The sequence below is a fragment of the Scomber japonicus genome, chromosome 16, assembly GCF_027409825.1.
Source record: "Scomber japonicus isolate fScoJap1 chromosome 16, fScoJap1.pri, whole genome shotgun sequence".
Lineage (NCBI taxonomy): Eukaryota > Metazoa > Chordata > Actinopteri > Scombriformes > Scombridae > Scomber > Scomber japonicus.
This window is the reverse complement of record NC_070593.1, coordinates 18,055,260-18,071,693: the sequence shown is the minus strand read 5'-3', so window position 1 is coordinate 18,071,693 and position 16,434 is coordinate 18,055,260. Positions and strand designations below refer to the sequence as shown.

At 40.9% G+C, this 16,434-nt stretch overlaps 1 protein-coding gene across 4 annotated transcripts in view; it reads right to left on the bottom strand.

Annotated features, from left to right (window-relative positions):
• The window catches only part of esrrb (estrogen-related receptor beta), a 39,943-nt gene extending 25,540 nt beyond the window's left edge, over positions 1 to 14,403 (bottom strand). For 2 of the 4 annotated variants that reach the window (XM_053335323.1, XM_053335324.1), the window contains exons 1-3: positions 14,354 to 14,403; positions 10,425 to 10,493; positions 495 to 904 (exon numbers count right to left, since the gene is read on the bottom strand). In XM_053335323.1, the coding sequence (XP_053191298.1) occupies positions 495 to 904; positions 10,425 to 10,493; positions 14,354 to 14,403 (529 nt within the window). Of the gene's footprint in view, positions 1 to 494; positions 905 to 2,883; positions 2,895 to 10,424; positions 10,494 to 14,353 lie in introns of those variants that run through there. The other 2 variants (XM_053335326.1, XM_053335325.1) reach the window with 2 other exon arrangements.
• Positions 14,404 to 16,434: the final 2,031 nt, after the last annotated feature.

The window sequence follows — 16,434 nt, the reverse complement described above, 5'->3', positions numbered from 1 at the left end:
AAGCTTGTTCTCTGAGCCCCCCAAGGCATCTGGGCAAACAGCCCCTATATTCCACCAAATCTGACCTGAGTGATGATGTCATGTCCACCTTACCACCAACCGTGACAGATGGTGTCATCATACTCAATAATATTCTTCAGTTTTTCTGTTTGAGTTGTTTTCATGTATTTTAATCCAGTAAAATCAGTTATTTGAGAATTACTACATCAGTTTACCCTGTGTATGTTTTTAATTTGCTCCTATAACAGTTGTGCATTGATGTAACTGTGTGCAACTGTACGTTTAATAAAATCAAAAGCAAAGGTTTGCTGGTCTCTGGAGGTTCAACACACTAGTGATTTTTTTTTTTTTTTTTTACAGTGAATCGCTAGGACTGAGTATGTTTCAGTGTTGTTGTGTGCCACGTGCCTGGTATGAAGAGTTTTTTTGTGTCTTGTGACGTGATAACGTGTGTTCAAGTGTTTGTTGGGGGAAGGGTGAGAGGAGAAAAATACCTTGTATTGTCCTTTTAAAAAAGGCTTTGCAGGCCTCACAAGAGGCCACCCCATAGTGATACCCCGAGGCTATATCTCCACAGACCAGGCACAGCCTCTTGGGGAGGGAGTTCAACATGTATTCGCACTTTATGGACGAGTCCTCCATGATGGTGCTGGAGCAGTCGTCATAGCGCTTGCGGCAGGTGCCTGCACCGAGCCCACTGGGGGTGAACATAGGTGGAGAGTCCAGGCCGTTGGAGTGGCTGTTCATGGTGTTGACATAGCCTCCGCTGGCGTCTGAGTTGCCACTGGGGCTGTGGTGACTGACCGTGTCGATGACCGAGGAGGGACTGGATGGCTCCGTCTTGATGTAAGACCCACAACTGGAAGGTAGGTGCCGGTCATCAGCGGCCATTCTATTCAGCAGCCTGGAGGTGTGGAGATGGAGGGGGAGGGGGGGTTGATTGGAAAGCGAGGAAGAGAAGAGGTAAGTGATCAGTACAAGTTTTATAAGGGCAGAAATAAATCAAATCAAATAATGGAGTGAAGGACATAAATTAACAGTAAAATATTTTATTGACATTAAGTACAAAATGTGATGATTATATTACAATTCATGATGATTACAACACAAATGATATCTCTTTTACTAGATATTATGTTAAATTGAAATCATTACTGAAAGTTGAGCCTTTACACACTGCAAACCTTCAACTTTGCGGTTCAAGAGTAGAAGCTCACAGTGAAAAAGATGTTTCTCTTCAACATTATGTGTCCTAACCTTCCCTATAAGCCAGTGAATCAGAGGGAGGATCATGAGTGCTCATTAGCCACACACTACAGCAGCTGCAAAGAGCTTCAATGTACAAATACACAAATCACAACACACATGTCCTCCCACAGCTACACACACACACAATACAAGCAAACATACAGAGACACCAAAAGGAAAGTGACAGAGAATGAAAAGGAAAGAAAGAGGGAGAGAAAGCACTCAAATAACTTAACACACAAGTACACACACACACTGCACATCAAGTCGGGGGCATCTCCATAGTTTAGAGAGCAAAGTGGACCTTGGCTTGTCTCTTTGAGTCAGCAGTCAACCAAAAGGAAACATGATGGCAAGATATTGACTTTTTCACTGTCTGCCTAATAACTGTATTTTGGAGTACATGAAATCTGATGCTGTAACGTGTGCAGACTAAAGTGCAGCCTTTTGGCTGTGGCCACAAAATGCACTCTGAAGCCTTCCTTGCCAATATAAATCTATTTCAGTCCTGCTCTATAACCTTTAACTTGAAATTGCACTGGAAGAACAACAGGGGGGAAAAACTTAGACAGGACATGCTTAACTCATTTTTCTGTCAGCAAATACAGTGAACTGAAGGGGTGGACTGGTAGACAGATAACTCAATGTATTGGGGATGCTGTGTAGATTTAGTGACCTCTCGGGGTCAAGGCGAGGTCACACACTTACAATCACCCCCCTCTCCCCGTTTGCATTAGGTACCACGGAGGGGGTGAAAGGTCACCTGCACTTGCCTGCATTAACAAAATTGAGCCTTGCATGGCTTATGCAAATTTAGACACAGGGACTCTTAGTGAGTGGCAGCTCGGCAACAGCAAAGTTGTGTCTTAGCACATTAGTCCCATTAGCATATTGCCAACTAATGGTAATGTTTACATATTTGACATGTCAGTTTACCATCAGCATTGGGAGAGGGGGACGTTCCCCACTGGGCTCTATCTGCCTGATTGGACCATAGCTGTCTGTCTCAGAGTGCTTCAGACAAAACAGGAAACGAGAAGCCTCTGCTGTGTCCCCTATAGGTCGGCCGGACTGCCTCTTGTTCTCTGAGGCTGATTTAATTGTGAGGGTTGGTGACGGAGGGGTTCAGGCCCAGGGGTCAGTGGGTCAACCTTATTTTCTCACCCTGGCTTCCTGGGCCCGTGGAGATGGGGGTCAGCGTGTCAAATTAAATCTCATTCCCAGGTTTCCCTCCCCACTGTCATGTATATTCATCGGAGCTCCAGGTGACTACCACTTCTGGAAATTCACAAAAAGGTTAACTGCTAAAATAAATAATAAAAAATGCCCCCTGTTAAAACCGTTGACCTTGTGGAATAAGCCCTTTAGCTGAGGACTATTCTGGTATTGAGTATGAATTCTGCTTGTAATATAAAGCCTACACTATATAAAATGTCCAATTCAAAGTTTTTATTTCAGTTACTCTTAAGTAAAAAAAAAAAAAAAGGAAAAGTACTTTTAATATTAGTCGTGGCATTGTGGGAGGTTATTCCCACATATTGCTTTTAAAAATGATCCACTCATACTCTTAAACGTTCTTGCAGACAGAAATTGAAAAAGCGAATCCATTTCATGCCTTTCTAAAATAGAACTTACTGCTCTTTATAATGAATGCAGATTGCATCCCCATAAATTAATGCACGGCTCTGTGTTCATCTGCTTTATGTTCTCTGTTTCAGATGGATATGTGCACCTGTGCGATAGGGCACCTGCACTTGGCTTATTAAAGGCTATATATTAAAACGCAAGAGCACAAGATGGCTCCATTTAGCTTTTATTTCACAAATTCAGAGTAAGCTTAACCCCGGTTCAAAGGCCAGCTTCAGGGTGACACTTAGCATAATTGCATAAGTGTCTTAACTGTTTCCCCTCCAGCTCAATGTGGTCATTTATTATAAATGTGTTGGCTAGAATCCCCTTAACTCATTCTGCTATGACACATTATACCACTGCTATGCTTATGTTTTTAACAAGCCTGCATATATTGATTAATGATACTGAGGGAATACTAACCACTTGAACCTGCCGTATTAATCAAATAGTCTAAAACATTTCTATAAATATTCGTAATCTCTAATGGGACAGGTCCAATTTAAATCTATAAATACCATTGTATGGGAAAATGAATTATGAACATTAAATCGTTTGACAGCAGCAATAGTCCTGATAAATAATTCAATATGTGGGGCAGGTGCTAATTAGCTTGTGAGCTACACAGACATTGCTGACAGGAAAGGGTCTGCTAAACTAACTGAGACTTGATGCTGTAAAATCTATAGTTCTGTCTTATTTCCTTCCTCAAGGTAAGAGCTTTTCAATTCTGCTGCCTGGCTGCCCAAAGAAGCAGAGCTCGTCTAAGATACAGTATCTCTCCCTCTCTCTTTTTCTCTCTCTGTTCCTCCTCCTTTTGTTCCCTTTGTACCGATCAAAATTCATGCTGAGTAGTGGGTTATGGGCCCGCAAACGCACACTGCGCAGTTTGGTTTTAATCTGATTCCACCTGGCCCTCCTAACAGCATTTCAGATCCCTAATATCATTCCACTGGTACTGCTGTGACCAGGATTAGCTGGCCTAATGATCTGGCAGCTCATCTCACACTCACTGTTCCTCGACTTCTGAGAGGAGAACTGAGGAGCACTCTCCCCTAAGTCTCAACACTTCCCTCGCCTGCAAGCAAAACTCTGAACACTGGATGACACTGTCATGAGAACGAAGAACATTCGAGATATAATTGAGCCAATTTGTAAGTATTCCTGCTGTGAGCTTTCTGCTCACTTCAGGAGGATCCTTACATCCTTCGATGTTCTCTGGGTGACTACAGCTCTTTTCCTGTTTCATGTGTAAATCGCAAGCATACAGGACAAACTGGAGGCTCAACTCAAACAGTGAGTAAATTCCTGATGTCCTTTTCACTCTCAAGGCCACTAGATGCCAAAAACACCATTTTATAACATTTACTAACCTCATCCCAGAGTGTCACATCCTTGCTACCTGATGAGAATGTGTAAGGATGGGAAAGGGTGGGTGGTGGAGGTGGGGGTTGACATCTGCAGGCAGGGTGATGGTGATATCAGATGCCCCAGTAGGGGCAGATCTGTCTAGAGGGCCCCAGGCGATGTGGCCTGATAAGCCACTGGCCCCAGAGTCAGAGCGGGTAGGACGAACTCAATTAGCTCCTGACAGACCTCCTCTCAGCCCAGCTCAGCCTCTCCGCCACAGCCAGAACTCATTGGCAGCTGCCACACTGACCTCTCCTCCAGGGGCCACTGCCACCTTTTACCGCTTCAACACACAGCCAGGGATTCATTTTTGGGAGAGCGGAGACTGTGCTGAAAATCTTAACGGGCCAACTAAAGTCCCTGAAATACATACGGGAGCTTGTATGCCACCAAGGGTGCTCAGTGTGTGTTCTCACAGGGGAAAATGTAAATGAAAACAGACTGGGGCTCTAGAAGGGGCTGGGGTGGCCCTTGGGAGAAAGGACGGGAATGGAGATTCCAAAACACACTTAGCTGAAATATGGAGGACGCCCTTCTGTCTGACTGGTTCCAGGTTAATGACCATCAAGGGAATAGGTGGCTAAAGTACTCTTGGGGCAATGTGCAGGAGTATGTGCCTGTACCGGTCTTACATAGGCTCATGTGCTTATAAGTCTGAGTGTGTGTTTGCATTGCAGACAGAACATGAAAAATGGAAATATGTCAGGGAGGGGGGTTGACAGTTGTGGTTTGGTTGGAGGCAAGCCCGGCACTCCATAGGGACCCATTCTAATCTATGAGGGAGAGGCCCCTAATTTTGGAGTTTCTCATTCATTAGTCCTGCTCTGGCAGAGAGAGGAGAGAGCAGAGGGGGTGGACCTGAAGGGAGGGGAGGGGCCTCTTTATTAACGGATATGCCAGACACTCACGAGAAGCTGACAGAGATTTATGATGTGCAAATCTATGGAGGCAAACAAAAAAGGAAGTCGAGGAGACAGAGAAACAGGAGGGGAAGACAAAGAAAGCGATGCATGAGTGGAAGAGAGAGAAGAGACAGAGAGAGAGAGAGGTGTTTATCATACCAATGGAGAGACGCAGACCCCAGATCAATAGTCTGTAGGCTAGGGGCTAGTGCAGGGTTACCACTGGAGGGGACCGTGCCGCTCTGTGGCCTGTGCAATTAAGTTTTTCAGTCTCCAGCAGAGGATTATATTTAACTGCTCCACAGCGATGTCACTGTAGTCTTTATAAAGCCATGAGCTCACTCCACTACGACAACATGAGCCCCATGCTCCAGCGGCACCACAAGATAGCACTGGCCAAGAAGCAGATCACATCTATTGATCCCTCTCCCACCCCACCCCTGCTTCCTGTTGTGGAGATGCTGCTGGCAGGAAATAGAGGGCCTCTTGTGATACAGGCGCTGCTGTTTGTCTGACGTAAACTGTCTGGGCCGCACTGGGCAGATCTAGTTCTTATAAGGGGCTGAGTTCAGAATGTTGAGGGAGGCAAATGGCTCGTGACAGAGCTACTGTCAGTGGGGGGATGTGAGAGGGTGTTCGATTGTCTAAACGTCCCATTCTAGAGAGCAAAGAGTTAACAATCTTCTGCGCTGACCCAGTGGGGAAGCTCCCTGCAGGATTGGACAGCTCATCATACTGTATGTAAAAAAGAAGTTCAGTGATAAGTCTAGCCCGCTGTGCCGTACATTTGGGATCAAATTTCTAATTCTGCCTTTTCATTAGAAAAGATTAGTTTCCATTACATCCATTATGAGGCATGGTCATGGTATAATTTAACAACATGAATTTACAATGGCTCGTGATAAGTAGAAAAAGTAATTATAGTCCACCACTGGCAAAAATGGCCCTTAAAAACTGTTTCTGACTATCAACGTTTTGTGTATTAAAAGTCTCTACCAAAACTAGTCCGAAGAAAACTGGTATAGTTACTGACATCAGTATGATACGTTAGTTCCAATATCACAATACATTCTCTTGTGATACTGGAGGATCCTGCCTTTATTACACATGCTTCAACTTTAAAACAGTTGTGTTTTATGGCACTTTATGATACTAAAAAGACACAAATTACATACTGTTTGGCTATAAAATGTTCAGAAATACAAATAAATACTGTCTATATTTGCTTCCTGTTCACATTTTTGCGGAAAGGTAAGTTTTCCCCTTCACTTACACAGTAGCTGAATGCCTTATAAACTATAGGTTATCACAAAATGTCCTAAATAATTATATGTAATCGCTTCACCAGTTACCCTGCCATGCTTATAAAGAGTGGTTTTCCTTGAATTCATTTATATGTAATACTTTAAACATTATTGGCTACTGTAAATATCTATAAATAAATAAAGATGGAAAGATTCAACTTGCTAATATGTCCCCAAATATTAACTGACCTGAGTAATGATGACCATGAGTGATCCAGAGAGTCATAAAAATTCTGTGTTATGCTCTTATGCTACAAAAAACAGGTTTTATTTAACTGCAGTAACGTGGAAAGCCAGCAGGTATCAACCACAGCACATCTCTCACGTACCCTCAGCGGGGTTCCTTATGTACAATAAAGACAGGGAGGATTATAAAATATGAATGATGATGAAAACTTGAGCAAAAACATAAAAAATGGGAGTGCAGGTCATGCATTGCTGTTCACTGTCTACAGACTTGATATTTGATACTGACAGAGAAAAGTGATCCAAAAGACTGGCTAATTTCATCAGAAAGTGAAGGGTATTCCTGATTGTGTTGTGTTCTCTGCAGCGTGCGTGTGTGTGTGTGTGCGTGTGTGTGTGGGTGTCACAAACAGAAAGAAATATTATTATAAAGGGTTAAGGCTATTTAACACAGTCCAGTGTAAATCACAGGTTTAGACACAGTGACTGTGCGTACAGGGGGACGGAGGCATGGAGCCATGCATGAAATTACTTCATTAATCTTCTTCTGATAGGCCGTCCTTGTTTAGGAGGGAACTTTACCTGCTTAAAACAAAGAGCCTGCCCTGCCTCCACTATAAATTATCCTCTTCATCAGAAGAAGAGCCAAATAAAAACAGACAAACACATGCAAGCACACACACGTACACGCACATACACAAATATAGAAGGCAAAATTAACAGGCCAAAATTAGCAAGTTAATCAGATGTCCAGGATCATTTAAAGGCAATCAGGTGTATAATAATAATAATCACGGCACATAGGTAATAATAAAATAAAAAGCATAATACAGCCTGCTAATCATATTAAACATTTTAAATCTTTGCAGCACCCAATTCAAATGCCTCCAAAATGAACTGATGTTGCTCAAAACACCATTGCTATGACTATGTCTGCCACAGCAGTAGACATAGTCATAGCAATAGCCTCTAGCTTTTTACAGGCTCATCTCTACCAGCTGCCACACATTTCCCATAAATAGTGCTGGTAATAAAAAGGCGGGTGGGCCTAACTGATTTATATGGTAGTGTCCACCACCACACCATTCAGGAATAATTAAACTTTGGGGATATTTCCTGAATTAATGTGTCTCCTTCAGGGGGCAATCTAAACATACATTTCAGCATACACCACGTCTGGTGTCACTGGACGTACTGGGAGGGAGGGACTCTCCAAGTGGCAGGTTCAACAACCAGCCACTCAATGTAACCATTCGATTGCACTTGGCGCTATAGGGGTGGTCTCATAAGGTGCCATTTTAACATGAACGTGTTTTGTGACTAACAGGCAAATACGCACATACGCGCAAGTACACAGTCGTATAATTTGAAGGCGGGCAGGCAAGCAAGAACACACGCCAAGAAACAGAGACACAATAACAAATCTGTCGTCTGTTATCAGATGAAATGACTGTATTACAGCAGTAAAGTTGTGAAAAAGATATGCAATTAAGTTTTTATGAGACGAGAAAAACAAACCTAACCTCTGATGCCTGATAATTCGACTATATTTGATTTCATTTTCACTTTTACTATTTAAATTGGAGGGCAGATATTCAGAGGTCTGGACACAAGTCAGAAACATTTGAAAAGGCTGATTAAAGCTGAGACGGCAGCAATGTCAGCTTAGAGAAAGCATTAAAATAATGGACTATGTAGACAAGGGTAAAAAGTTAAAACAGTGTTATATATTATACAAGTTCTTGGCTTGCAGAACATTACCAATTCTGTGCAGATAAGCAATTGCAAGACATTTAAAGGTACAGTGTGTAGAATTTAGTGGCGTATAGCAGAACAGACTTGGCAGAAATATAATGTAATTATCATCAGTATGTTAATTAGTTAAATTATTATAATCACCAGAAAATAAGAATCTCTCATTACCTTAGAATGAACCCTTTATATCTACATAGAGACTGGGTCCTCTTCCTATATGCAATAGCACCCCTAGATGCCACTACATCTCACACACTGGTCTTTTAAACGACGTAGCATTACTTATAGAATATATTTTCTTATTGCCAAACATTTGTTAATTATGTTATATATTTTAGACAAGTAGTGCAGTGCTGTTAGTGTTTGAGTTAATTGAAATGAAACATTTCTGTACTTCTGTAATAATGGCTATGCTTATTTGACATGGGTCAAGGGACACAAATACATCAATAGATATTCCTGTTCACCACAGTGAAACTAGGCCTATGGTGGCTGGCTTTTTGCACACTGCCATGTTAATGGCTGGTTATTGGTCACATCTACCTCCCCTGGGCAAATCAGGGATGAGTGATAGTAGTACTCTCTCTCTCTCTCTCTCTCTCTCTCTCTCTCTCTCTCTCTCTCTCTCTCTCTCTCTCGAAGACACACCCAAAATGCTGCTAAGTGGGTACATTGCATCAGTCTTTTTAATTTAACAATTTCATCAGTTCATGATGTCATTCCTCACAGTTATTCTTTAAACTATGGACTGTGTGTCCAAATAGATGAGCCTGAAACATTTGATCACAGCTTTCCAAAGTGTGATGGGGAAAAAAGTGCTTTGTCTAAAAGCTGTAATGGGTGCAAGGACCCCCGGCCATATAGAGAAGACTTGGTGAAGCTGTCAGTGGGAATCAGAGCTGCTGCTGTGACGGACGGTTTCAATATTGATTTCATAAATAAACAAAGCTAACCATCGATCCTAATGTTATTTTGCATTTCAATTACTGCTTCGAAACATAACCTTCAAACAACTGGCCGCTCAATACCAATAGCCTTCACTGATAAACACCCATAAAGTTACATCACATATTTTTAACAAAGTGTGAATTAATGGACCCATACCCAGTCCCCAAACACTCACGGGTATAACAGTATGAAACATGAAAAACTTTTACTGTTTTCAGTTTCTCTTCATCTTGTCACAAATTTTCCACTCTACTGCAGCATTTTGTCAAGTGTGTTACTATGTTAACAGCTTTTTTCTTTTTCTGAACTTCTGCTGTGTTCTCGATGAAGCTGTGTGTGTTTGTGAGTTTGTATGCGTGCGTGCATGTGTGTGTAAATTAAGAGGAGCCCTTCAATGTTGGAGCAACAGGAAGAAGTGCTGACGCACCGTGTCAGTGATAGCACTCTGCTGCCACAAGGGCATGAGAGCCCACGTAGGCTAGCATTATCCTTCTAGACTAATGGACCTGGTTATTTTTAAACAGATTCTCACACTGCGGTGGAGATGTCCAAGGTTACCATGGACGAGAAATCAGGAGGGACGCGTGCGGTGACAGTTGGTGGTTTTTGTGCGGGTGGATGTTGTGAAATAGCCAAAGAGTCATCGTAGCTAATCACAGAGAGGTGTAAAGGCCAAACATCATATAGGGTCTTAAGAGACAGCATGTTGTTATGAAAAATGACAATAAAATCTTCCAATATTGACTAATAATATCAAAATAAAATTGCATGCTTTTCTTTCGTTTTCTTTTTCCCAATTAATTATCTAGGGAATAAATCAGCCAGGATGGGGAATAATGTGAATAAGGAGTTTGATGTGATCCTTAAAAGCTAACAAGTATGAACCCAAATACCTCTGGAGCTACAAAATAGTGAACATCCACATAGTGTTAATATACTCTGCATCCCCATTTGGCCTGGAGAGGGACAACATGCTCCACCCTCCCCCAGCTCACCTCGAGCTGAGTGACATATTTACAGTGAAAGTAATGATACTAGATACCAGAAATGAGAGGGCTCCAGCGTGGCCAGTGGACTCAGGAATCTCTCTAATGAATTGGACAACAAAGCCCTGTTGGTACAAGGAAGAAGTATTTAGAATTGGGTGACAAATTGAATTTAAAAACATTAGGTTTTCTTTAAAAAGGCACACATCCCAGCACCTCCTCAAGGCCTACGGCATAGAGGAGTGTGGGAATGGGACAGGTGGGTTGGCTGGACGCAGCAGCTACAGTACAGAGGCCACCAGCTCCTGGCTCATAGCGGGGTGGCCATTCTCGGCCAGCAGCCTCTTCTGGTAATGTATTCTGAAACCAAATTACCGTAAGCTGATCCCATCTGGATAGTGTCTGTGCACGGCTGCTTTGGTTACCCACCACTGCCTCTAGCCTGCGATAGCATCTCCATGAAGACAGCAAAAATCTGATTAACCCAATAACAATGAAACACTTGGTCAAAGAGCAAAGAGCTTTTAACTTAAGATACACTAATGCAATTCCCTTGCCTTGTTTTCTGAAACCTAATAAGAATCAAGCGGACGGACTCCTGGAGATGGGTGTTTGCAGGCTCTAATGCAGCAAGCTGGGAATAAAGTCAAATAAATTGAAATCTAATTCATCATTGTGCTAACGCTCTTTCTGTGTCTCTAAAAAATACATTAAAAAGCTCTCATTTCATGACAGGAAATTGGATAGCCTTGTTAGTTTATAGCAGTGCTATGCCAGGGCTTAAGGAAAGCGAGGGTGTTGATGGAACATTTAGGACCAGAAAGAAGTCACATCTCAATTCACTGCCGCTCATGCTGCATGTTTTCTAGTAAGCACACAGGAACTCAAACTGACAATGCTTAGCTTTCCCCGACTTCTGAGTGGCACGACAAGCCAGTGCAATACAAGCTAAACAATAAGCCTGTTAGACTTATACAGTAAATGGTTTGTGTCACCGCATGAGCCAAGGCATGTTTAGACTTAAGCAAAGGCAAATAACAGGTCAGGTGTAATGGCCACTTATCAACGGCAAAGAAAAAAAAACATTTAGAGTAAATACACACAGTGAAGAATGCAACTTTCAGTAAAACCCTATTTTATTACAATACTTGGTAATAACTTCAATATGATCAAATTTCAAAATAATGATGCACAAGCGGAATGTGTGTCTCTACTCAGAAGATAAAACTCAGTTTCAGTCTAATTCTCAGACAGTGGCGATGCCCTCGGGTCAATCTATAGAGTGTATACTACAGTGATTCCACAACAGTGCTGTGCTAATTACATGGAGCACATACGTCCCACTAATCCTCTCATCCAAGCATCACGGCCACATCCTGCCCACAGTGAAGGGCTTCAAATACCGCTGTACAATTAGCAGAAGAGAGCTATTACTGAACCAGAATTACACCAGGCACGCTGCAATGCTGGAGTGAGTCCACAAAAACACTAGCTGCTGTTAGGGAGACATGAAATAAGGAAAAAGCTAAATTATTGTAATTATATTAGACAGATTTGTAGTCTAAAAGTAAAAAAAAATTATCCCATTTTACTGGATTTACTTCTTAACATATCTTTCAGCAAGTCTCTCAAGTTATTTATCCATCAAACACCTGTTCACAACTCCAAAAACTCTCACAAAAGCTTTACAAAAAATGTTAAATAGCTACATAGTAATCCAGCATTATGAACACGATACACAAAACCTGCAACGTCTATGTTGTACAGAGCATAATTAAATGTGCATCTGTATTTTTATTTAAACTAATTGTAAATCAGTGCACAGTACACCATCTCTAAATCTCTTCTAATACTGCAGTGTCTTAATACGTGAATGGAACAACTGTAACTTATTAGGGCAAAAAAACTAATAAATTAAGAATCATTCAAATCGATTGCATTATATTATTGAAAAGTTTTTGCATGTATAAATTTGAGAATCTGTTATTTCACTATTGATAAACTGACTATTAGACTATGTAGAGTAAAGAGAAATTAAATAAATATAAATGTTTGCTTTTGACAAAAAAGGAGAAAAGTCAAATCAAATCAAATGAAAGTAAAACAGATTATGAACAAATGATTTGCAACTTTATTGAAAATGTTAAATGTAATCATGTTTAATAATGTTTCCCCTTGCAATGAATTGGATTAAATAATTGTTGGAAACTGCATTGGCAGGGCAAATATATAAAAATAAAAAGCTAAACGCCTCTTAAAACTTAAGGATACATATATATAAACAAATATATATACACACACACACATTTTTGTTTTTTTGTTGTTGTTTAAATTTATAAAAGGTGGTGTAGCGTGATGATCTGCTTATTAACTAAACAACAGTAATATTGCATTTAAATTAAGGGAATACTTAAATTCAGAATATAATAAAAATATAAAGACACTTAACAGCTCCCAGTTACTCAGGGTTAGGGTTAGGTTACTGCTGTTTGTGTCATTTTTTATTCATGTGTATCACACAAAAGTGAACTTGTTAAATCCAACTTCAAGAAATGAATTGAAATAATTGCACACATTAATATGTTTTATGCTTAATGTGTTTTTATGATCATTTTTAGAATGAGCAGTGATTAAAGCACAAAGTAAATTATATCTGAAGATAAGCAACACACACTGACACAACCCAGCTCTTCTATTTTACACTGAATTCTTTTCTGTGAGGGATTTTTAGTGACTGTATTAAAAGGAAATTTAATATATAAATACAAAATTGAACAACCTGTTTAATTACAGTATCAATACATTATGTTCAGTGCAAGTTCAGTTAGTCAAGTTAACCTGTAAAAATAGACAATGTGGGCACATTTTCTAGACAATTTCTAGAAAATGTAAATAGTCTGAATGCACTAAAGTATCAGGGAAGTGTAACTGGCAGCTCAACTGTTTGCTGATTTGTCTTTGACCAATCATCACTTCTTCATAAATAACATTTATCAATCTTATCTTTTTTTAAATATTAACTGATGTAAAAAATGTTTTAAAAAACTATTAACTGAAGCTAAGCTTCTGTTTTTCCACACATAATCGGTCATGTGTCGAGATTAATTTACATTCATTTTCTACAGAAATGTTTTGTGTTTTTTCTAATAAAAATAAAACAACAAAAAAATAATTATTAATTCTTATTTATTTTGTATCAAATGTAAGTTATGGATGGATTTACAAAGTTTAGTGAGGTAGTAGCTGTGAGCTCAGACTGTCCCAGCAGCCAGGAGCTTTGCTTGCGTGCGGCTAGCTGGGACAGACCTGCCAGGCTCCTTTCATCCGTCTTTCTCTGACTACACGTATTACAGTGTGTCATTTATCCCTTTCCAATTCCACGGATTCACGTTAATCTTAACTCATTAAAATATTATTCTCATTCCCTCTGGGCTGCCCAGTATATAAGAACAAAGACGTCAGCAAACAACCACCTAACCCAACTGGCCAGGTACGACCAATTCTTTCAGAAAAGAATACGCACTTTGCAGAGGGGCAAACTAAATCAATTAGCCATGCACTGAATGAAATTTACAAAGACTGGCATACATGATGTGCTCACACAGTAAATTTGCACACACATACACAGCTCCACCTGCCCTGTTGCTCTACACTCAAGTCCTGCATAATGTAAAACCCCCTTAAAAACGATGAACTTGAGAAAGTGCATGTTTAAGAGTGCCAGCAGGTATGAGAGGGTAAATGAAGAGACGAGCCAGGAAAAGTACATCATTGCTAAAACAGGAAAAAGTTCAGTGCCAAGACTAGAAAGGTTAATCGTGAAAGGAAAAAAAAACTAGAGTAGGCACAGTTTAAAAAGAAGACAAGGATAATAAAAAAAAAAGAAAAACGAAAGACAACAAGGAAGAATTTAAAACTGCATCACAACAGACGGGTTAAAAGGAAAAAGTGCAAAGAAGGAAAGAAAGAAAAGAGGTGCACCTACTGGTTATGATAGCTGAGAGGGTCTGGAAGACAAAGTTCTGAAATGTCCATCAGTCCAGTTTTAGCATTCCAGGAATGAGAGGAAGAGGAAAGAGAAAACAATTGAGACCCGCTTCTTCCCCAAATGATAGCACAGCACCCTCAGAGACAACACTGCCGAAAAAGCCCCTCCAGCACTGCTTCCCCCAGCTTGCACAGGTATGTTGGACTCTGATGGATTGAGTAGGCGCGCGCGTGTGTGTGAGCATGTGTGTTGTGTGTGTGTGTGTGTGTTTATGTATGTATGTGTAGGGAGAGAGAGTAAGAATGTGTGTCTGAGTGTATGTAAGTGAGTGTGTGCGTATGACAGACAGAGAGAGAGAGAGAGAGAGTGTATGAGAGAGGCAGAGTGAAGGGGGGAGGGACAGATAGACGGAGAGGTAAAGGGGAGTGAGAGAGAGAGAGAGAGCGATAGAGAGAGAGAGAGAGGGAGAGAGAGAGGCGCAGGCAGCAGCGGGATGAGCACTAAGATGGAGAGAGCATGAGAGCGCGAGCAAGAGGAATGACTCTTTCCATGGGCAGGATAGGGCTCTTTAAGACTCAAGGGCTTGATGAATATGGAACAGCTGCTGTTGGCTGGCTCCGAGGGGCAGGACTTAAAGTGACAGAGGGGCCGGCGGAGCACCGGGGAGGAGGGATCCAAACGCTCGCTCACACACTCCACCATGCACAGATACGACACACACATGCCACACATGGCTCACATGCACACAGACAAAACAACCTATCACATGAACAACAGAGATTCAACTATGAGAGCAGTCAAAGTTTCCATCGTAATTAAATAAAAAACTTTAAGTGCCGAAAAGTCAAATTTGAGCATAAATGAAGATGATAAATGCAAGTGTGTGACTGTCAGTATTAGTGTATGTAGTTGTCATTTGTGATATAATTTAAAATAGCTTCGATAACTGTACTGACTTGTAAAAAATGCATCATGTATTTACTGATAAAAGCTAATTATCTTTACATTTTGTCATTTATATTTCATGATTTCTTTAGAGAAGCTTTTTAAACATTCATTACTATACACTGAAGTGATATCAAACAAAGCCACAGGAAAGCCAAAGCAATATTACACATCACACTACAACACAGAACTTAACCAAACATCTCAAAACTTGATGATGATTAAAAAACTTACTGTCATCTACTGTATGCTTTTTTTTTTTTTTTAAAGATATCAAAATGTCACCCGTACTGTTATATAGCACATAATAAAGCCTGACACCAGCTTCAACCGCACTATAGAAACTACACTAAGCAGTCGAGTGCATCTGTAGCACTTCACTTCACGAAAAGCAATAGCTTTCAAACCACTAAGGACAGTAAATGTATTTATTGAGCTGTGTCGCTAGCTCCATTTGCGGGTGTTACATGTGAGAGACCATTGTGAGCCTTTCACCACCTGTGAGAGATGATCTCAAGCCATAACTCATATTCTGGAAGCCCATCAGCTTCTAAAGCAGCGGAAAATCCAGCTCTGTCTTCTCTAACCCCAGCTTTAGAACCGCCTGTGTTTCACTGTTGATCAAGCTCAGTAAGAATGTCGAGAATGCAGATACCATTTCACAGTCAGTGAGGGTCTCCATGTTACTGTATCGCCACATTATAAGAGCAGAGCTTACCATGGCATCTTATTGGAGAAATGAGCGCTCCAACAATGGCCGACACTTGGCTGAGTCAAGCAGAAAGAAACAGCAGCTAGCTCACTTTTCTGAAATTCTACTTGAGCAAAGTCAGAAGGTATCTGACAACGGTCCCCTGCTACTTCAGTCAAAGTAAAAAATACGAGCGAGCGAGGAGGAGTCAAGATCTACCAGCAAGATTCATGCAAAAAGGTGTGTTGGGTCGCTCTGCTGCTCTCCGCTTTTCTCTGCCGAACAGGAACAAGTATAACCCCTGGAGAGGAATCCAGTTCCATTCATCGGCTCACGTTTCTACAATCAATGCAAAAACATCACGCAATCCCTATTGATCATCACAGGCCTATTGATGTGCAGCAATAGTGCCTCCACAGTGGCACAGATTACACAGCATCTG